Source organism: Pan troglodytes, chromosome 6 (assembly GCF_028858775.2).
Source record: "Pan troglodytes isolate AG18354 chromosome 6, NHGRI_mPanTro3-v2.0_pri, whole genome shotgun sequence".
NCBI classification, from domain to species: domain Eukaryota; kingdom Metazoa; phylum Chordata; class Mammalia; order Primates; family Hominidae; genus Pan; species Pan troglodytes.
In genome coordinates, this window is record NC_072404.2 from 5,710,197 (window position 1) to 5,733,202 (window position 23,006).

The 23,006-nt window shown below is 35.8% G+C and overlaps 1 protein-coding gene across 1 annotated transcript in view; it reads right to left on the reverse strand.

Moving 5' to 3' along the window:
• The window catches only part of LOC134810508 (MAM and LDL-receptor class A domain-containing protein 1-like), a 42,085-nt gene that overhangs the window by 13,784 nt on the left and 5,295 nt on the right, over positions 1-23,006 (reverse strand). Inside the window, exons 2-5 of the mRNA XM_063815126.1 lie at positions 22,583-22,675; positions 19,756-19,963; positions 13,671-13,817; positions 4,815-4,912 (exon numbers count right to left, since the gene is read on the reverse strand). Of these exons, the coding sequence (XP_063671196.1) occupies positions 4,815-4,912; positions 13,671-13,737 (165 nt within the window). The 5' untranslated portion in view covers positions 13,738-13,817; positions 19,756-19,963; positions 22,583-22,675. The remainder of the gene's footprint in view (positions 1-4,814; positions 4,913-13,670; positions 13,818-19,755; positions 19,964-22,582; positions 22,676-23,006) is intronic.

The following is a 23,006-nucleotide window of genomic DNA, read 5'->3' on the forward strand; positions in this document are numbered from 1 at the left end:
ATATTGAAGATAAAAATGGAAGCTCCAATTATTTCATTTTTAATTGTATCCTTATGATTTTAAATTATTTCTATTTTTAAAAAATATATATGTATACATTACATCATATATTTTACTACCAAAGGAAAGAACATCTGGTGATTTACACCAGTTACTGCATATGGATGAGTACCTAAGCTGGAGAGGGGGTGATAGTCTTAGTTCCATTGGCTCTCGTGTCTGTACAGTGCCTCTGGGACCTTGGGCTCTCTGATACTTCAGTCTGGGACACCCAAGATCATGATTCAGAGGTTCAAAATGAATTCTCCCTTATTTTTCTGTTTTCTTTCTTTCTTTTTCTTTAATTTTGATCATCTCCTGTTGAAACCCTCCTCTTCAAATTTTCTGCCAATTTTCTCAACTTCCCTATGGACTTTGTTCTAATTCCTTCTCAATCTCAGAGCTCCTTGGTCAGATCTTCATGGCCATTCCCGATTTTACTCCAAACCCTCAGCCACCTCTGCCTTCTCTGCTTCACATCAGACCCTTTATGCCTTCCTCAGTCTGCTTATTGCCACACTTGCTGCACCTTTATAAGATCTAGAATACGAAGATACAGAAGGACAAGAATAGCCAAAAAAGCAAAATAAATAAATGGGAGAAAAGAAAAAAAAACAAGCTAAGATATCTATAGCTCCTCAAAATTCAGCTGGGAATAAGTATATATTGAAAGAGGGGATCATTCATCACATACATAAACACACAGACACACACACACATCCCTCACCATTACCATAGTGATTTTTATGGCTCCTAGTCAGTTATGCTTTTTCCTGGGCATTCTTTTCCTGAACAAGCTTATGTTGAGGTTTAGAATCTTCAATAAAACAGAATCTGTTTTTCCCGTTTAAATGATTAATCTTTATGTGCTTTGATATACAGATTGGAGAGAGCACCTGCTTGCCCTTTCCTCTGTAGACTGTTGCTTCCTCTAGAATCCATCAGCTATTCTAACATTGATCTTTGGATTAAACACAATGACCAGGGAATAGAGCACAACTGCACCATTGCAGGACATGATCCAAAATTACTTTTTTTCTAAATTGTTCTTTGACTCCAGTTCATTGTCCTACTTTGGGGACATTGTAAGACATGGCCTTTTGAAACTCTTTGAGAGAGATTTGTAGAGTGTTATTATTATACTGGACTCACCCTCTTGTAGTTTGCAGCATTTTACACTGAATTGCTGTCAGTATCCCCCACTAAACAACATTTTGTTAGAGCAAGCATGTGTTTAGGTTGTTGTCATTATATTCCCTGCATCGAGGACTGTGATCAACACACAGTAGATAAGCAATATATATGTGTTGAATCGTAGGTATAATGTTTACTTTGGTAATATAGCAAGCACTCGGGAGAAGTCTCAGAAGAACTATTTTCAGTTTTGTTTATTTCTCTTTACTTCCTTGAATCTGAACCACATGTGGCCCTCTCTGCATTGGCAGACTCAAATGTGTAGGCTGGCCCTCATAAACTTTACTTTGGGATCCAACCTATCTCTGGTTTCAACTACCTTTGTCCTGACTTTCTCATTCATATTTGTAAAACAATCTATGAATTATCTTTTACTGAAGGAATATTAATGTACTTGCAAAACAAGTTGGAGAATTAAAAACAAAAGAAAGATCAATAGATGAACATACAAACTAACTTTGAAAGCAAAAGCTTCATATTATCCATCTTCCTGTATTTAATTGTGAAGTCCTAAAAGTAAGAGATTATGTTACTTACACAGTAACTCAAATATGAAAACTCAGAAAAATTAGTACCCACATTAATCCCCTTCATACTTTACATTTCCTAGTTAATTGTAAACAGTAACAGCATTTCAACAGCAGTAAGATAGAATAGCTTTGGGCTCCCTCGTGTTCTGTTTGTCCTATCTTGTATTTCAAAGAAAAATGCCAGTTTTCCACTAGTGGCTGAAAGGACTTTTGAAGCATAAATTAAAGTCCGCATCTTGAACAATGATTGGCTGCAAGAACAATTGTCCATGCTGATGGCATGTGTTGGCCACATATAAAGTACAAGGTAATCCATGCAAAATGGCCCTAAAATCGTGCTGTTAGAAATGGCAACTCACGAGAAAGCTCAAGTTGCTTTAAATTCCTTTCAAAAAAGGAAAAAATTCTTAACTGTATTAGTCTGCTAGGATTATGTAGGAAAAAAAAACCATATAATTTCAGAAAATGAAGGCTTTAATCATATCAAAGTACCCCACACTGGTTATCTCACTGCTTGACTCTACTACCTTATAATGAAGAACATTGGTTCCATGAAAGCACTATTATTAATACGTTCCAATGCAGAGGATTGGCTAGATTTTCCAGTTACCCAAGAAGGTAAGAATTTGTTTTGTTTCCTTATTCTGTAACTTTTATGTAAGAAAATATCGACCAGGTGCGGTGGCTCACGCCTGTAATCCCAGCACTTTGGGAGGCCAAGGCGGGTGAATCACGAGGTCAGGAGATCGAGACCATCCTGGCTAACATGGTGAAACCCCGACTCTACTAAAAATACAAAAAATTAGCCAGGAGTGGTGGTGGGCACCTGTAGTCCCAGCTACTCAGGAGGCTGCGGCAGGAGCTTGCAGTGAGCCCAGATTGTGCCAATGCACTCCAGCCTGGGCGACAGAGTGAGACTCTGTCTCAGGAAAAAAAAAAAAAAGAAGAAAGAAAGAAAAAGAAAATATCACATATTGCCACAAACTTATTTAAAAAATTCATATTATAGTCTTAGAAAAATCCTGAGAACCTTAGCTATGTGTATCTCAGACTATCAATAACATTCTCCTACAGTCTACTCCTACTTCCTAAACTGGAAAGCATTACAAGGTAACTCAAATATCCTTCCTGCTAACTCAAAGACTCCTAAAATTCAAGCACATAGAGAAAAGCGTGAAAAACAAATATCTATTCTGGCAGTCTGCAGTGGCGCCTTGAAACAGTCTCAGTTTTTCAAAAACCAAGGCAAACCATTAAGTCAGTATCCATAGCCTTTAGAGATCGAAGCCTTGGTTTTGATATAAACTACCAAGCACCCAAAATGTCCATGACAGCATTTTCACTGAGACCCCACCTAAATAACACCCCAACCCCAACTAAGTTACCAATTTAAGCAAAAATTAAGTGTCCTCAAGTGGAAACAATGATAAACTGAAACTCAATCCCAGTGACCACAAATCAATGGCTATCGGGAAGCATACAATGATGGGAAAGGTAGATTACATTTTAAAATCATATACATGCATATGATTTCTCAGTGACTCTAGGTGAGTCATAGGAATTTCTAATACACTCTTAATATCTTCAAATTTCTGTAAAGCAGGCAGAATTAACACATCATATTCCTTTACATTCAATTTTTTCTATATATCTAACATTTGTGATCTCATCACTTTAATGTATGACCTTGAATTAAATCTAAGTTAGCTTGTACTTTCAAAGAAGAAGTGCTTCTGGAGTTTCCCCTCAAAAAATAAAAAAACACTCTATATCTATCTTTCTCTTTTTCTGTCTATCTTATAGGATTTAATTAAAATAAAGAGGTGGGAATGGGTAAAAGGCATTTGGATAAAATGGAAATGGAGACCAGGCATTTGCTTTAATTCTTATTCTCACAAAGAAATGGGAAGAAAAAAAAACAAAAGAAAGGAAAAGAAAGTATCTTTAGGACTTTAAAAGAATGTATCTATGGACACCACTACTAAGAACTCAGGGCACTCCCACTTAGACTTATACCAAACTGAAAGTATAATTAGGTTTATACCTCGGAATAATATGTCATTTATCACCAGGAATGCCCAAGTAAACTGCTCTAACACTATACTTACAGGCAATGAATTTACTGTGTGGCACTATTGATCTCTTCATTATTTTCTGATAAGTAAAGACGAAAAAATTAGCTGAAATCCTAAGGGCCGAGAGGCATGTTGGAGCTCTCAAAAGGACTGAAAATAAGACAAGCTGAATACAGACCTCTGATTTAGGTGTTACTTTTATGGAAAGCAAAGGAATTATGTTTACTGAATTAACATTATATTTGGTACATATATACCAATGTTTGGTACAAACATTGTTTACCTACTATGTACCAAATATTTTGCCAGGTGCTTTATTTAATCACATTTTAATCCTTGACATTATTCCATATAATCGTGTATGCTTCCAATGTAAACGCTGACATTTAATCCATACAATCATGTATGTTTCTGGTGTAGACACTGAGTCTCAAAAGGAATATACAATTTGTCTGAGCCACAGTTAGAAAGTGGCAAAAGAGACTTGAACCAAATCTAACTAGTCCATCCTCTCTAATATGCTGCTGAAATAAAATGGATATTTCACTCCTTAGTTTGTGTTTGCCTGGCACCAGAGGACTCATTTAAAAAACTCAAATTTCAGTAAATATAATCATTTCCATTTCTCTTTCTTTCAACAAACACTTATTTAACTGACTTTATTTTTCTCAATGTACATTGTTGGCCAAAAATTTTGGCAACACGTATCCACAGCTTTAGATTATTGAAATGACTGTGTGAAAAGAATATAAAATAACAGAAAGCTTTAATAGCCCTCAAAAGAATGGTGCCAGTTATGTGTTACAAATGGTCTTCTAGAAGGACATAGCATTTTGTGTTGAAATAGCGCATGTAAAACTCTTAATTCATTATTAAAGTGCTAGTAAAACATGGCGGGCATTTACTAGCAGAGTAACCCAAGCTCAGCGATTTACAACCACAGAATGGCCAGTGGAAATTCAGAACAGTTGATTACCTGACATGGGGTAGAGGCAGTGAGCAATTTTGTAAGAACAGGACTTCCAAGCTTGGCCACCCCGGGGGGGCGCTGTGCCTCCAAATAAATAAACGATCCTGCAAAAACAAAGGGAAAGTCACACGGATGCAAGTTCTCTTACACACTTAGCTGTTCTTTGCTCCACAGTCTTATCCTTGCACATGCTAAACTATCAATTAGATAAAGAAAAGTACATTTTTTACATATTTACTATTATGGTTTGTAGATAACAAATAGCATTTATACCGGTATAACATTAAATACCTAAAATAACATTTAATCAATTAAAACAACTCTTGATCCAAATCACCTAAACAAACATTTCTGTTGGCTTCATTTGTGTCATAGTGTTTGACATCAAATTAAATGAAGCTTCTAAGCTGACAATTAGATATTCAACACGCCCTTATGAAATACCCACAAGAGCTTTATTTTTTAGTTTCTTCACAAAGTACCGAAGGATATGAGCTTATGGAATGAATTTTAGTTTCTCCCGGGTCTTACGTGTTTGACATTGTTGTCTGTGCTAGAGGGGATTAAAGCTTAATTAAAGATCTAATCTGAACGTTAACAAAATCACCACTTTTAGATTTTAACTACGACGGATGTGCTCATGGCAAATGTGCAGGGGATAACATCTCTCAGCAGCTTAAAAGATCACAGGTTCAGAGCTGCTGTCTGGGGTAGTTTCATTGAATATTGAAGACTTACAAGGAAGGCTATACCCAACAATGTCAAGGTCTGATACTGCCCTTTGATAATCACAGTGATAGGCAATTTGGAAAACCAACTATTTTCATTGGAAAATACCGTATTCAGAGAGTGATTTTCCTAGATACAAGTCAATGCCGACTGCACACAAAGGAAAGGATTTAGAATTAGAATGTATTATTTTATAGACTCCATCACATGTTTAACCAAACAACCAAGGATGTGAGTCAGCAGTGTCATCTTTGAGTGGGAAAAATAGATCCCAGTTTATATTGTTTTTAAATCTCAAAACCTACTTGGAAAGATAAAGTTTACTGTCCCCAAATTCCAAATTACAGGTAATGGAAACAGTGCATGCGAGCAAGTTCATTAAATTCTCTATGCTTCACCTAAAAAGGAAAAGAATGGGAAAAGTTGATTTTGAAAAATTCTTCCACCTAAAAATGCTCAGGTTTAGGTAAAATTCAAATGAATATTTTTAAAAAGATGATCAAAATTCTAAAAACAAATGAACCGATATTCAAAGACCTTACTCCTCCAGTCATTCAAAAGAATATACACAATTTCAAACAAGCTGGTTAATGAAGGTGAGAACATGTACACATTAAGACGCCAAAATCTAAATGAAGCAAAAGGCCTGAATAAATCGTTTAGACAACAAATGTAACTGAAAAAGTAATGAAAAGAAAATCTAGGGAGAAATGTATGGTCCCACATCTGAGTTAAATTTAATTTTCTTTTCTTTTTTTTTTTTTTTCCTGAGACAGGGTCTGGCTCTGTCACCTAGGCTAGAGTGCAGTAGCATGATTGTGGCTCACTGCTGCCTGGAACTCCTGGGTTCAAACAATCCTCCAGCTTCAGCCTCCCACTGGGTGTACAGGAGCACACTACCACATACATTTTAAATTTTTTTGTAGGGGCAGAGTCTCAAACTCCTGGCCTCAAGCAATCCTCCTGCCTTGGGCCTTCAAAGTGCTGGGATTTCAGGCATGAGCCACTGCATCTGGCTCCCTATTTAATTTTTAAAAAACAAATATTTGCAACATTATTCGAGAAACCTCAGATCTTAGAAAAATATGGAGAGCTCCCTGATTCATATTAGGTTGCCAGAATATCTTTAATTTTTAATAAAATTGATGAAAATAGGACAAAATTTAAAACTCTAGAGAGCAATCTCACTTGTGAGCATAGGAACAAATATTCTAATTAAAATGATGTCGAATAAATTTGAAATTGTTATCCAAAAATAGTGTGTCTTGATTAATCTGAGCCTTCCAAGAATGTAGGTTTGGTTTAATTTAGGAGCTCGGTCTCCATATTCAGTTACAACAACAAATGAAAGTGTCAAGTCATAGAATCCTATCTAAATGTTGAAAAGACTATGAAAAACCAGTGAACAATTTCAAGTCACAAATCTTAATAAAATAAAAGGAAATAATTAAATAAAGACTAGTGAACAACCTCAAAATAAATAGCATTCTAAATGGCAAATGATAAAACAATATTAATTAAAATGGGAAATGACATATTTCTGTCACAACTATCAAATAGAGATAATATTAGGCAATATTTATAATCTTAGACTAATATTATCTTAAAGGTCTGGTGAGTGTAGAAGTCAAGGAAATAAAATATCTAGTAGACATTATAGAAAAAGAGAAGTAAATTTCCCATGTTTTATCAATAATATAATTGTAAAAATAGAAAGCTAAAGTATTCCATTTTTTATAATTATAGTATCATTTAGAAAATTTGGTAAGCTAAATGGAAACAGATATATTACACAATTACTTATCTTATCTTAGCAGTAAGTTTCCAGATACATAAACAGCAAGAAATGTCCAACTCCTGATAGCAAAATTAATTTTTTTAATGTAGGAAGAAATTTAACAGAAAAGGGACACGATTTATATGAAGAACATTATAAACTTTGTGAAAGACTGCAAACTCTCTGGTTAGATGAAAAGAGATAACATGTTTCTAGATGAAAGATAATAGAACTAAAACATGAAGTTACTGACCATTGATTTGGAAGCTAAATGCTATCCTATGATAATTTTAACCAAATATTTAGAAAGTTGACAATATTGCATTAAAATTAACATGTGCAGGTAAGGGGTATAGAGAATCTAAACTCTGACCACAGGCCCAGGGACTTCTAGGAACACGTGCCTTGATTTATCATTCTATCAGCCTGCTCTAAACAATGAGCCAAGTTAGAGAAATGTGGAATTTACCAGTTTTATTCCTGGTCATGGCAAGGAGTTTACTTCTCATAATCAGAATTGTTTATTGTAAAACTCTTACACACCCACATACCCCAGAGTGGCTATGTGACCAGCACAATATAAAAATTAAAGGACAGAGTGAATAGTCTCCCTGGGTTAAAGTGTTCACATCTGGCTCGACCTCACCTTCTGCAAAACAGGTACCTTGTTAATGCACTGGCCTAGAAGTAACACCTTACATGTCTTAAGAACGTTAGAGGCCAGTCTCTATAACTTTCACAAATGCAAAAGTTATAAACAAGCATTACCATATAGAATAAAGAAATGAATAATAAATAAAATTACTCCAGCTAGGTTTGGTTCGGGAGTGCAAGAGGGGTTTAATATTTAAAAAATCAATTTACCTTATAGACAAAAAAGATAATCTGACAATCATATCATAATAGATGCTGAAAAATACTGAAAACTTTTAACATACATTCAATTTCTTAATTTTTTAAAAAAGCACACTCTTGAATAGAAGGGAACATTTTCATCTGATAAAGAATACAATTTTTCAGTAAGCATGGCACTTAAGGTTCAACTATTGACAGCTTTTCCTCTGAGAGAGAAATAAGACAAGTCTAGCAGCTACCACCAGTTCTATTCAACACATTCTAGAAATTCTGTCCAGTACATAAAACAACAAAAGGAAGATAGAACTGTTAATATTTAGAAAAAAGGAAGTAAAATTGCCATTATTTGCAGACAAAATAATTGTGATCCTAGAAAATAAAATATATATGTATAAGTTCCTAGCTATGATAAATAAAATTAGCAAGGCCACTGGATACAAGGTCAATATTTTCTATAAAAATGCATTTCTATATGTCAGCAATAATCAAAATCAGAAGTTCTTTAAAAGTAACACAAAAACCTAGGAAAATACTAGCAAAAGATTTTCAAAATCTCTACCCCGAAAGCTGTAAAATATTACTTAGTAAAATTAAAGAACCCAAATAAATTGAGACATTGGAAACATTTGAAAAAAATATTTTTCAGTGAAATGCAAATAAATATTACATATGAGAAATCATTGTACACCCATTAATTGGAAATTTTTATAGAGAATTATAATGCCTCTTGCTGGTAGGAAAATAGGGAAAAGTAGTCCCATTTTGTCACTAAAAATTGAAGTACTAAAGTTTTAGGGTTAATGAATCTATAAATGTTTATTGAAAATATAAATACATATCTTGCTTTAAAAATATAGAAGTCTCACTCCTAGTTATTATCTATTGCATAAAATCGAAAGTATCCTACAGGAGGAAATGTGTACAAGAATAAATTTGAAACATCGTCATGATATTGATGTCACTGGATAGGGGAATAGCTAGATACATTATGGTATATCCAAATCAAATAAATTTAGCTAAATTAACAAACATGAATCCAGTATCACAGACTGGATTTTATCTTCTGTGTTAAACGAGCAAAAGAAAAATATTAGAAAAAAAGCATATTTAGCATGGACTGTCAAATATAGGACAATGGGAATGTAAGATAGTGATAGATCACAGGATAGTGATCTCTGAGAGAGGGGAAACAAATGAGTTAAGTCCTGTAATTCCCACAGCTTACTGCCTAGACAGAGTTTCCAGGTGCCTGTGCAGAGGGGAAACACAGGAGTGTGGTAGTCTCCTCAAGTTGAAACAGACAGAGTCGGTGCTTTGGGGAGACCCACATGGGTAGAATTCATAAGACAGAGTGCCAGCTGCCCCTTTCAGGTACTGGAGCTTTGAAAAGACAGCAAGCTCCCGAGATCTGCAGACAGTCCCCCCTAAATTGCCATGTAAGGACCGATCGTGTGCATGGATTGGAGAAAACTACCTGAGTCTGGGGGTAAAAACACCTGAAATGAATAGCTGGAACATTTCCTGAAGGTCACAGAAAGTCAGGAATGGTAGAGTTCTCTCACCAACCAGAGTGCAAACAAAAACAAAAACAAAAACAAAAACAGACATAGGCATTGGATAGAGAACTCAAACCAAATAAACACTTATGTCCAGACAAAAACACGTATGCAAATTTAATGGTGTTTTTACTCATATTTGACAATATTTGGAAACAATCTAAGTGTCCTTCAGCTGGTTAGTGGATAAGTGAAGTGTGGCTCATCCACACAATGGACCCAACTATTCAGCAGTGAAAAAGGAAGGAATTGTGGCTGAAGCCAGCGACATGGATGAGTCTCAAGTCCTTTATGCTAATTGAAAGAAGGCAGAATCAAAATGCTACATATGATATGATTCCATTTTCAAGACATTCTGGAACAGGCATACACTAGGGCTAGAAATCAGATCATTGGTGTCAGTGGTGGGAGGTGGGAGAATTATTGAGTACATAATGGCACAGAACAAAGTGTTGGGCAGGAATAGAATTGTTTTATATCTTCATTTTTGTGATGGTTACACAATTGTGTATGTATGTCAGAACTCAGTGAACTGTACACTAAAATGGTTGAATTTTACATTTAACCAATACTTTATCATAAAAAATGAAAAAAAATAGATAGTATTTGATGACTTGGAGCAACTGCCATAAGCTATCTTTAGTAAGAAGATAGGGACAATAGTTACAAGATAATATATTTCTTAAAAAACAAACAATCACAGAAACACATATAATTTTGAATATGTATGTATCTACTATATATATATCTGTGTGTGACTATATGAACATAGATAAAAGTGGAACATAATTAACATGAGTTGCCTATTTCGATGGAAATTTAACAGAGTAGGAATAGGAAGGTAGAAACGAAGCAAAAAAGGCAGGAAGGAAATTCGAGGCTTAATTACACACATACACACAAAAACTACATAATATCAACATATCCAGCCTGGTCAACACGGTGAAACCTCTGGCTCTACTAAAAATACAAAAACAAAAAACCAGCTGGGCGTGGTGGTGTGCACCTGTAGTCCCAGCTACTTGGGAGGAAAAGGCAGGAGAATTGCTTGAACCTGGGAGGTGGAGTTTGCAGTGAGCATGGATCACACCACTGCACTCCAGCCTGAGCAACTAAGTGAGACTCTGTCTCAGCTAGTTAGATAGATAGATAGATAGATAGATAGATAGATAGATAGATAGACAGATAGATAGATTTAAAAGCTGCAATCTATATGTTTAAGGCTGTAAGAACAAAATGAACTAGAACTCCACTTTCTTAGATATCGGAACTATTAGGCTGCCTCTGACTCTACCAGAAATTTCCATTTCACTTTCCTTTCCCTTCCTGGTCCTTTTTCATTTTTTTTAATTCTCCTCCTCACTTGCAATTTAAAACCACTACTGATTCTCTTTAAGGTTTGATCATGGTAATCATGGGTAAAGAGATGTTGACTCCGTGATCCAGATATATATATATATATATATATATATATATATATATATATATATTTTTTTTTTTTTTTTTTTTTTTTTTTTAGTTGGCCCTTTCTAAAATGAGAAAGACTGCGTTTTTGTCCCTCACACTCTGGGTGAGACCAGCTGCCCCTAGTTTTATCAGTCATATTGTTATCTTTCACTATTCTTCAACTCACCGGAAAAGAATGGGTCTTTCAACATCTAACACAGGGGCTCTATTAGAATCTTTTTAATGCAAATCATAGTTATGTAGTAATTATAAGATGGCAAAAGACTAAAGGTGAATTACAAACATATTTTCTAATTGTCTTATCTGGTGTTTTTCCTAGTCTTCTTATTAGAATGGACAACAAATATCTATTAATGTTTATGGAGCTCTTACTACATGGAAAAACCTTCACAGGTGTTATTTCATTTAATCCTCATGACAACTCCACAGGGAAGCTACTTTTCTTTTCTCTATTTTCTATCTAATAAAACTGAAGCACCCTAATATTTAGACATGGGTGCAGTGTCAACATCGTGTCGGAACACTGGGCAGCCCGTGCTCTTCCCTAACTGGTTATGGTATGCTCACATCAGACCACCATGACACACTGCCCGCACAGCTTCCCTTTGAGAATCACTGCCTTGGCTTAGGACTTCATCATCTCTCACTGATATTTCTTCAGCACATCCATGTTTTTTTGACTCCAGCCTTTCACCCTCTCCATTCTCCTCATCTCAGACAGAACAGCCCTTTAGAGCAAATTTGATTGGTCACATGCTTTAACATGACTACCTGGGTCACCATCATCCTGCAGACACATTTCCAATTCCTCAGCACTCTCTAGAGTCCCCTTCCTTCCTCTCCTGTTTCATCAGTTCTCTTCTCCCTGTCCAATCACACATGTCTTTCATCCCTAACCACTCCCATCTTTCTGCCCTCTTTGGGGATTCTTCCCTCCAATTAGGACATGATCCCTCCCACCTCTCTTTGGTTCCGTCTTCTCTCAGTAATTCCTTACTTCTGGCTTCCTGACTACTTTTCATTTCCCTTCAGTGCTCAGTTCAGGAGTCATCTCCTTCAACAAGGCATCTCGAATCCATCTGAATCACCTTCCATCCCTCTTAAAGCATCCTTCATAACCGATTGCAATTCCTTGCTTATCTACTTAAGCTACCAGACTGAGACCACCTCAAAGGCAGGGATCGTGGCATCCATCTTTGTGCATCCAGGTATCGTCTATGCTATGTATTTAATAATTGGCTTGAACAGAGAAAAAGAAGTAAAATATTATATGAGTTTAGAGAAAATGTGTTGTTAATACATAGTTCCAATGATTTATAGTCCCCTTTCTATTTTAAACTTTAAACTTAACTTTGTCTGCTACAAAATGTTAAAGAAATGAGTCATGGCACAAAAGCAAAAATTAAGAACTTACCACACTGTTAAACAATTAACTAGGTTTATGGCTGTAGCCAACAGATGGATGGTTGAATTTTCCCACCCCATCCCCTAGCACCCTCACCCACTACCACCAACCCCAATTTCCAATGGCTGTAATTAAAAATATGATCAATACTTATTTTTGGTATAATTCTTTGGAAGTCTGAAAGAAGAAACAAATAGGATAATGTTCAATGAGGTTGAAAGATGATCTATAGTACAAGTACAGTTGTGCTATTGTAAGGTTTGCCAGGTGTGGTGGCTCCCTCTTGTAATCCCAGCACTTTTGGGAGGCTGAGGTGAGAGGATTGCTTGAGGCCAGGAGTTTGAGATCAACCTGGGCAACATGGCGAGACACTCTTTACTTAAAACATATACATTTAAAAAGTAAAGTTAACACGATGCTAACGTATATGGGGAATGACATCCGATGATAAATGTGAACAAAACAAAAGAGAAAAGAGAACAAACCCTTTCTGTTTTATTGGAGTTTCACAGACACTTATTGGAATACCACAGGTAGTTATGGTTCCTCTATTTTAAGATGATATGTAAACACTGGAATGGTGGTTAAAAATATATATGTGGAAGAATAAGACTGTTTATTATAAAGAAGCCCGAAGACTGATTAAATTGCATTCAAGTATTTGTAAATTTATTTCACAGATAGTGCTAAATCTCTGTTCTCAGTTCCCAGAAACAAGATTAGACTATTTTTCTTCCTGTTTTGAAAAAAATGGATTGCTCTAAAAAGAAGGCAAGCCTACTGTACTTGATTCTGGGCAACTTGAGAAAATGATCAGAAAACTTTTCCACCTCTTTATGCCTTTAACCCAACTTATAAAAATTGCAACAACAAACATGTTGGTGATTAAAACAATGCTCCTTTCAGGGAACTCAATTACCCGCCAATTATTAACTTGGTCAGGAGGTTTTAAAGCAAGACAAACCAGAGTTCCATGTATACAGTCTACAGAATAGAAATGAAAATACACAGTATCATCATTCCACAACATGCAAGAAAGAAAACTTTTTTTTTTAAAGAGGAAAATGTCCTACCATGATTTATGTTTGCTGTGTGATCAGCTGCAGGAAAGTGGTGCTCTCCATTATTCAATCCTTTCATCAGCTTCCAGTGTGAATCTTCTGTGAGAAATGGCTCCCAACCGCAGAAACCCGACTCAAAGTCACAGGTGAGATGCTTTGCTGTTACACGTAGAAGAGAAAACAGGTGAGGAGAAATGAAGAGCATGCAGGCAAACACTGCTCTACGCTAGCTAATCATCTTAGGAGGCCTGCAAAATTATTCTGCTTGGTAGTGAATATTCTCTAATGATCGGAATCGCTTTCCTTTATCTAGTCACACACAATATCTCAGGTGCTGTGTGAGGCATGACCCTTCCACAAGCTTCCATCTGTAAGTCTGGTACATTTCATTCTGGTTGGCCATCTCCATTTTATTTAATGATGCAAGGTGGAACTCCAAAGCTGTTCAGGGAGTAACTAATTTGCTTGCCCAGTATAAACCTGCTGAGATGGTAGTTTAAATGAAAAAAATCCACTGGGAAGGGGGAAGTTTAAATTAATTCTGGACACACAAATAACTTGAGGTCAGCATCTCAGTATGCATTTTATTATTCTATCCTAACACTTTCTCAAAAAAAAAAATACCTAGCCATTTTGGAATTGCAGGTAAATTAGATATTCGGAACTGAGCTGGTGTTATCTTTTGTCTTTTTTTTTTTTTTTTTTTAAGGCAGAGTCTCGCTCTGAGGCCCAGGCTGGAGTGCAGTGGTGCAATCTTGGCTCACTGCAAGCTCCACCTCCCGGGTTCACGCCATTCTCCTGCCTCAGCCTCCTGAGTAGCTGGGACTACAGGCGCCCACCACAACGCCCGGCTAATTTTTTATATTTTTAGTAGAGATGGGGTTTCACTGTGTTAGCAAGGATGGTCTCGATCTCCTGACCTCGTGATCCACCCGCCTCAGCCTCCCAAAATGCTGGGATTACAGGCGTGAGCCACCGCACCCGGCCCAACATTTTTTTTTACATGAAAGACATCTGGAGACAATATCACAGTAAAAATTAATGCATCATACAAGATCCTTGGTTTAAATTTCTTTCATTTGACTATTATACCAACGTCCCCTGTGAAGGTACACAATTCATATTAGCATTTAAAATTGTTTTTAAAGTCCTATAATTTAAAAAAACCCCTTTTTCATGGAATTTCCTGAACTATTTTGATTTGAAGATATATCTATCATGCCAACTTTTTTGGAACACAGTGAAGTAGATTCTATATATATATTTTTTTTCCTATATGAGTTATTGAAATTTTATATATAAATACAAATGTGTATTTTATTGTGGTAAAATATACATGACATAAATGTAACATTTTAACAATTTTTAATGTAAGCTTCTATGGTATTAGGTACATTCCCATTGTTGTACAACCATTACCACCATCCATCTCCAGAACTTTTTCATTCCCAAACTGAATCTCCACCCCCATTAAGCAATAATTTCCATATCCCCTCCCCTCAAACCCTGGCAACCACCATTTTACTATCTGTCTCTATGAGTTTGCCTACTTTAGGTACTTCATATAACTGGGACCAAACAATACGTGTCCTTTTGTCTCTGGCTTATTTCAAGGTTCATCCATGTTGTAGCGTGTGTCTGAAAATTAGATCTATTTCATGTATAAACTGTTCAGGGATCCAATGTGTATCTTTGGACATGTTTGGCATGTTGTATTTTAATTATTTTGATAGAGATTTTTAAAACATATTGCATATATATGTATTAATTTTTTAAGCTTTATTGATGTATAAGTGACAAACAAAATTGTAACTGAGGTAGGCAATGTAATGTTTTGATATACATATACATAGAGAAAGGATTACCACAGTAAAGCTAATTAGCATCATTTCATCATATAGTTACCTTTTGTGTGTGTGATCAGAACATTTCAGATCTACTCTCAGCAAATTTCAAGTATACAATACAGTGTTATTAACTATAGTCACCAGGCTGTACACTAGACTCCCAGAACTTATTTATCTTGTAAGTGAAAATTTGTATCTTTTGACCAACACCTCCCCATTTCGGCCAGGCCTCAGCCCTGGACAACTGCCATTCTACTCTCTGTTTCTACAAATTCAACTTTTTTAGGTTCCATGTATAAGTGAGATCGTGCTGTATTTATCTTTCTCTGTCTGGGTTATTTCATTTTGCATAATCCCCTCCAGGCTCATCATTGTCACAAATAGCAAGTTTTTTCTTCATTATTGCTGAATAATATTTCATTGTGAACACATATACATTTTATACACACACACACACACACACACACACACACATACACACACACACACACCCCACTTGTTTGATCCATTCTCAGAGACTTCAGTTGTTTTGGCTGGATATTTTGAATAATGCTGCAATGAACATGAGGGTGCAGATATATTTTAATCTTAACTGCCCTCATTTAATACAGGATTATGTTAATAAACATCAAAAATCTATTGTTTGGTTTTAGAGAAATTTTACTCAGAGTTCATCAGTTAAAGTAATATTTTAAGATGATGACAAAGCTTTCTCTTGCATATTTAACCACTACAGCATATGAGCAGACAAGAAAGAATTTCATTGTGCAGCTGGGAAAAATTCTGGATCATGAAAAGTAAAATATTTTATGAATCCTCCAGAAGTTAATCAGCTCTCTGTGAAATAAGAAAGAAAGCTATGTATGGGAAATGAATGGGGAATATTTCATTTAATGAGAATATATTAGATTCTAACAGGATTATATTATAAATATTGTGTTAATATACATTACAAATACACATTATAAATATTTTATTAATATTGATGCTCTTAAGGACTAGCAAAGTAAAGAGAGTTTTTGCTTCTACCCTGAGAGAACTCTGACTTGTTTGCCTTTAGTTTTTCTCAATTTTTTTAGATGCCATCTGTTTCTTCCCCTAGCTGTCTTCCTTCCTGAAGCCTCTTTGGTATAGTGGTTCTCAAAGTTTCATATGCAGACAAATCACCTGGGACCTTGTTCCATGTAGCTTTTGGTTCCGTAAGGCTGGGCCAGGGCCTGAGGTTCTGCATTTCCCCTAAGTTCCCAGGTAATGCTGATGCTCTGGTCCATGGAGTCTGCTGTTGCAGCAAAACCCACAGGCCATTTTTATTAACTGATTTTGAAAAGCCACCAGTCTGGAGGCTATGTTATGCCATATATTAAAATAATACCTAAAAGTAAGAGCAACTTGATAATGAGAGAAGACCTGAGTGAGTCTGCCTTTGGGGAAAAGCACACTGGCTGTGGAATACCAACTGACAATCCTCACGAGTTCATATTTACTCATTCTCCAGAATTTGGTAAGTATTCCTGGTGCTATTCAAACTGCCTGCACAAGATATACCCTCCTAGAGATTCATTCTAAAGTGCAATAAAAAAAATATATAAAGATATTTTTCTTGTGCTTCATGAACATGGAAGAATCGTTTATGAAAAAAACTTGATATTACAAATTCAAATTTGTAAAACACAAATGTTTTCGTATGTGTAAAATGTTTCAATATGGTTTTAAATTTCAAAGGAAAGCCTCTTTTATTTTGTAAGAATATACATATGCACGTGTCTATATGCAAAAATATATTAAATACTTTAGTGCAGCAAATAGTGTAAATTTATATCAATTCTAATAATCCAAATCTATATAATTTCACAGCATAAATAATTGTGTATATATTTACATGAAACACTCATTTTGGTATCAAAATACATGAATACACATATATACTGTATGCAATATGGCTACATTTTTATGACATATTCCCTATATCAAGTCAATCTCAATCATGCAAACATGACAGGTTTTCTTTGGACAAATGAGGTTACACTATTTAAAAACTTAAAAGACTAATAAGTAACACTGTTTTTGTTGAGAAACACAATTACCCATTCCTGCATTCACCCAAAGAAAATAGCAGAATATGACATCAAGAGCTACTGAACTGGAAAAATGTCATATACATAATCAATGAAACTTCAATAAATGAGAAAATATGTCAAAAATCAAATGCTAGACAATTTTTTAAAGGTGAACATAAAGTATGATTTACTACGGGGAAAATAATGGAGGAGAAAAAGCTAAGCTTCCAAATATACAAGTGCCCAGGTGCAGTGGCTCATGCCTGTAATCCCAGCACTTTGGGAGGCTGAGGCCAGTGGATCACCTGAGATCAGGAGTTCAAGACCAGCCTGGCCAACATGATGAAACCTGTCACTACTAAAAATACAAAAATTATCTGGGTGTGGTGGCACATGCTTGTAATCCCAGCTACTCTGGAGGCCAAGACAGGAGAATCACTTGAACCTGGGAAGTGGAGGTTGTAGTGAGCCGAGATCATGCCTTTGCACTCCAGCCTGGGTGACAGAGCAAGACTCTGTCTCAAAAAAAAAAAAAAAAAATTATATACGTGGAAAGAAAGGAAATATATTTTCCTTCAGTTATTGACATTAAGAATTATAGAAACTGTTAGAAAGAAATATTTCCCCAACAGAAATGAAGCAAATTGTCTGTAAAAACTTTAAATAAAACATAGAAAGAAACTTCACATACATTGGAGTAAATAAATTGCTCTTACATCGCTTGTTTTGAACAAAAGAAGAGAGCAGCCCAAAAGCTCCGTTGAGCTCACACTGGTTAGCCGATTACTTGGTTTAAAGCTAGGAGTCTGAAGTATTAACTGGATTGCTGTTGATGAACATGGCAGAAGGGGATTTTAGCCTTACTTTCTCATCTCCTCTCTCCTGTGTCCCTCCGCATTGCTCTTAATAAAATCCAAGCTCCCCAAGAGAAACCAATTATACAGAGCTTTTCACTTAAAAGGTGGCATTTATCTTATTACAATATTTTCACCTCTGCTCAACAAAACATCTCACTAAAATAAGACACTGCAGTAAAATAAACGTCAAATTTTTAATATCTTTTAAAAACCACCTGTTTGTGATACAGAAATTGGATTCATATCCTTGGAATTCATGTTTTCTAAAGAGACACAGGGATCTCAGTTGCTAAGTTACCTCATATGAGAATCATCCTGTGGATTGTAAATTAAATTATATTTTTGTTGAACTATGACTATGCTTGAATAGCAATGGGATCTCTTGTCATCACTTCTATCAAAGACTCTTCAGAAAAGGCCTGAAAGAAAGGTGTTGGGGCACTTTGGCCCTCCCAAACGCCAGTCATGGCTGAAGTGATTTCTTTTTTTTTTTTTTTTTTTTTTTTTTTTTCCAGAAGGAGTCTCACACTGTCGCCTGGGCTGGAGTGCAATGGCGTGATCTCAGCTCACGGCAACCTCCACCTCCCCTGTTCAGGCAGTTCTCCTACCTCAGCCTCCCAAGTAGCTGTGATTACAGGTGCCCACCACCACGCCTGGCTAATTTTTTGTATTTTTAGTAGAGACGGGGGTTTCGCTATGTTGGCCAGGCTGGTCTTGAACTCCTGACCTCGTGATCTGCCTGCCTCGGCCTCCCAGAGTGCTGCGATTACAGGTGTGAGCCATTGCACCCGGTTGGCTGAAGTGTTTTCTAGGCAAGTAAGAGTAGAGCGGCCCTTCCTCCAGGGCAGCCATGATGGCTGAAGTGATTTCTACAATCATGGTAGCTGCCCTGGAGGAAGGGCCACCCTCCTCCTACTCATCCCTCCCAGCTACAGCTTCCAGGATCATTGACTAGAGAGGAAAAAAGCATACACAATAAAAGTTAGCAACCCATACTATATGCCTCCAAGGCAAAGGTACAAAAAGTTTCCTTCTACCACCCATCTTCTCTTTAATCAAAGCACACACATTCGCACACCCAGCCAACAATAATCACAACTATTCATTTGTAGAATAAATTGAGAGATGTTGCAGACTTTGCAACAAGCACCAAAACATTAAGTTAAAATAGAGATCCCTGAAGGCATAGTACTAATAGTTTCAGAGCAATAATGCATATTTATCACATTTCATACATATGACTTACCTTTGCCTTGATAGAAACAAAGACTGTTTTAAATCCAACTAACAGTCTTGAATTAGAGCATGTAAACTAGTAAGCCATTCACTCACTTACAGCAAGTTGCTGGGTCTTCATCACTCTCATCGGAGCAGTCCTGCCGAGAGTCACAGACAGATTCTTTGGCGATGCACTGGCCACTAGTGCAAGGGAATTCGTCTGCAGAGCAAAGCTTTCTGGATTGGGTCTGTCCACAGGCATAGACCCAGAGGTGATCAAGGGCAATAAAACTTCTCTGGCTCTAAAGAGTCCCTTCAAAAATAATCTTTAGGAAGAAAAAGATTAATTTATGAGTTTGCAATCTCCTTAATAAGATAAAAAACTAAAGAAGGTTGATAAAGACAAAGTAGTTATTGAGAAAAAGTGTTTAAAGCAACCAAGGCAATATATAACGAAGTTCCTGTTTGATAAGCTCAACCCATGCTCATACGACGGATGTAACAAACCTGCACGTTGTGCACATGTGCCCTAAAACTTAAAGTATTAAAAAAAAAACTGATGGAAACATTTGCTCCACTAAAGGCTCAGAGAAACCTCCCAGGATCAGGCAAAACACAAGCATCCCACTTAACTATCAAAAATGTCCCTGACTGCAAACTTGTTACTTGGTCATCATCTTTACAGCTCTCTTTCTTTCATTTTCAAGGAAAATAAGAAGTATTCTCATTACTTATAGAACAAGAGCTGTAACTGCATCTGACTTATTTTTTAACTAGTGAAATTAGTATTTGAATACATGAAGAAAAATATCAGGCAAACGGAAACAGACACAATATAGGAATAAAAAAATGTAAGGGAATAAACATAAAACTCTATTCAACTTACATAAAAGAGTAACTTCTTTAATGAGAAAAGAAGTGTCAATTAAAGTAAATAAATTTTGTTGTCACCAATTGAATTGCTAGCTTTTCTGGAGATAAGCAATATTAGCGAATGAAACAACCACACATTGCTGGTCAAGTGTAAGATAATGTCAAAGTATTAGCATTCCTTGAGTTTCTACCAAGAGCAATTATTACTTAACACCAAAAGTGCAGAAGTATAAATAGCTGACTGTATCACAGATAACTAATTATTTGCTGTCCAGAACATTAGCCATGAGCTACAGAGGACTATTTCAATTCAAATTAATGAAAATAAAATAAAATTTAGTTCCCTCAGTCATGGTAGCCAAATTTCAATTGTTCAATAGCCTCATGTGATGAGTGGCTACCATACTGGACATCAGATATAAAGCATTTCCATTAGGCAGAAAGTTCTATTAAACAGCACTAAATGTGGTTAAAATTCCAGCCAGATACTAAGAATTAAAATTGACTTCCTTCAGTTTCATCCAGCTTAAAGTTTCTGAATAGATTTTCTTTTCAAAACACGAGGGATAGGTCAGGTGCGGTGACTCACACCTGTAATCCCAGCACTTTGTGAGGCCAAGGAGGTGGATCACTTGAGGTCAGGAATTCGAGACCAGCCTGGCCAATATGATAAAACCCATCTCTACTAAAAATACAAAAAATTAGCTGGGCATGGTGGCACATGCCTGTAGTCCCAGCTGCTTGGGAGGCTAACGCGAGAGAATTGCTTGAGCCCAGGAGGTGGAAGCTGCAGTGAGACAAAATCCCATCACTGCACTCCAGCCTGGGTGACAGAGCAAAACTCCATTTCAAACAAACAAAATACGAGGGATATATACTTGTTTGTTCATTAATAATTACTTAAGGTCAGATTTTCAGTTTGCAAATATGTCTAATAATTTGGTTTAGAAAATAATATTAAATTTAAATCATATCCAACAATAAGAAAACTTTGTATGCTGCTACATACTTTTCCCATAATGAATATCATACATGTAAAAATTATTAATGTATAGCTGTATATTTTCATAGCAGCAAGAGATCAGAAATGCAGAAATGATATCAATTTGAGGTTCAAAAATTGATGGTTTTAAACTTAGATCTCAAAGGCCTATAATTATTGAACAGCTAATTACATTACATATCCACTTGAGAACCTGGAATAACTCTCAAATTCATTTTCTTTACATTTTACTTTGTTTTATCTTTGAGTTAAAACAAAATTTAATCTTCAGTTTATAAAAAAGAAACTTGTTTAGTACCTGAGAAGTTATAAAAACAGATATCAGCCTATGAAAATTAAATAGTGTCAAAATGTTAACTCAATAGGCTGTGATAGGATGTATAAATGGAATATCACTATAAAGAAATGAAATTGGCTTCATAACCCACACATATAATCAGTATCATCATTTTATACTCACACTCCAGCATAAATAAACTTACGCATTCCGTATATCATGTTGGTGCAAAAATAATTGAGGTTTTGGCCATTAAAAGCAATGGCAAAAGCCACAATGGCAAAAGCTGCAATTACATTTGCACCAACCTAATACAACACAAAATATCAATTTAATTTTTTAAGAGACAGCATTCCTATTGAGCCTATGTATGTTTCATATGTTTCTTGGTGTACATAGAGCTTTCCATGTGTTATAAAGATATGAATTTTTGCATTCAAAACATTTGCCTATACTCTACTAAGTTTCAATACCAGTTTACTATTTACCTACTTCATAATGCAATTTGTTTCCCTGGGGCAAAGCATGGTGCTGGGGAGCAAGAAAGGAAGGCTGTGGAGAATGAGGAAGCTGTGAACAAGAGTGGATACACTCTATTTCCCCCGCCATGGGAAATTTGGTCTCAGAAGGAAAAGGTACAATTTAAAAAGTAAGCAATCACTCTCCCCAAATATACAAGCACGCATCCCTAACTTAAATGCTAATTTAACTTTAGCAGTGCATGATCAATTTATTGCTGCAAAGCTAAAACTTAAACCATGATAAAAAAATACTTTTTTTTTTCTTTCATACCTTAAATGTCTTCAGATCTTCTGGTATTAACACATCTGCTTTCACCCATTGGCTGTGAGTTGATATGTTGTATGTCCAAAATATTTCTTCTTCCTTTGATTTGAAGAGAAAGACATCACTCATTACCCATATTCTAATCTTCACATTTACATACATGCTCTTTTAATTACATTGTAGTAGGTATTACCTTACCTGTATGATATAAAGTACTAGGAAATCTAAAGTCTTGGTAGTCAAATTGAAAAAGCTGAATATCATTAAAAAATAAGAAAATGAAGCATGTTTATGTAGTAAAGCTGCTTTTTGTAGATAAACAGTATTAGGATGGAACAAAAATTTGGATGAAATCTTTTAAAAAAACAGTACTGCGTTTCAAAAATAAAATTCTAAATAACAGTTAATAAGATCAGCAATTTAAATGTTG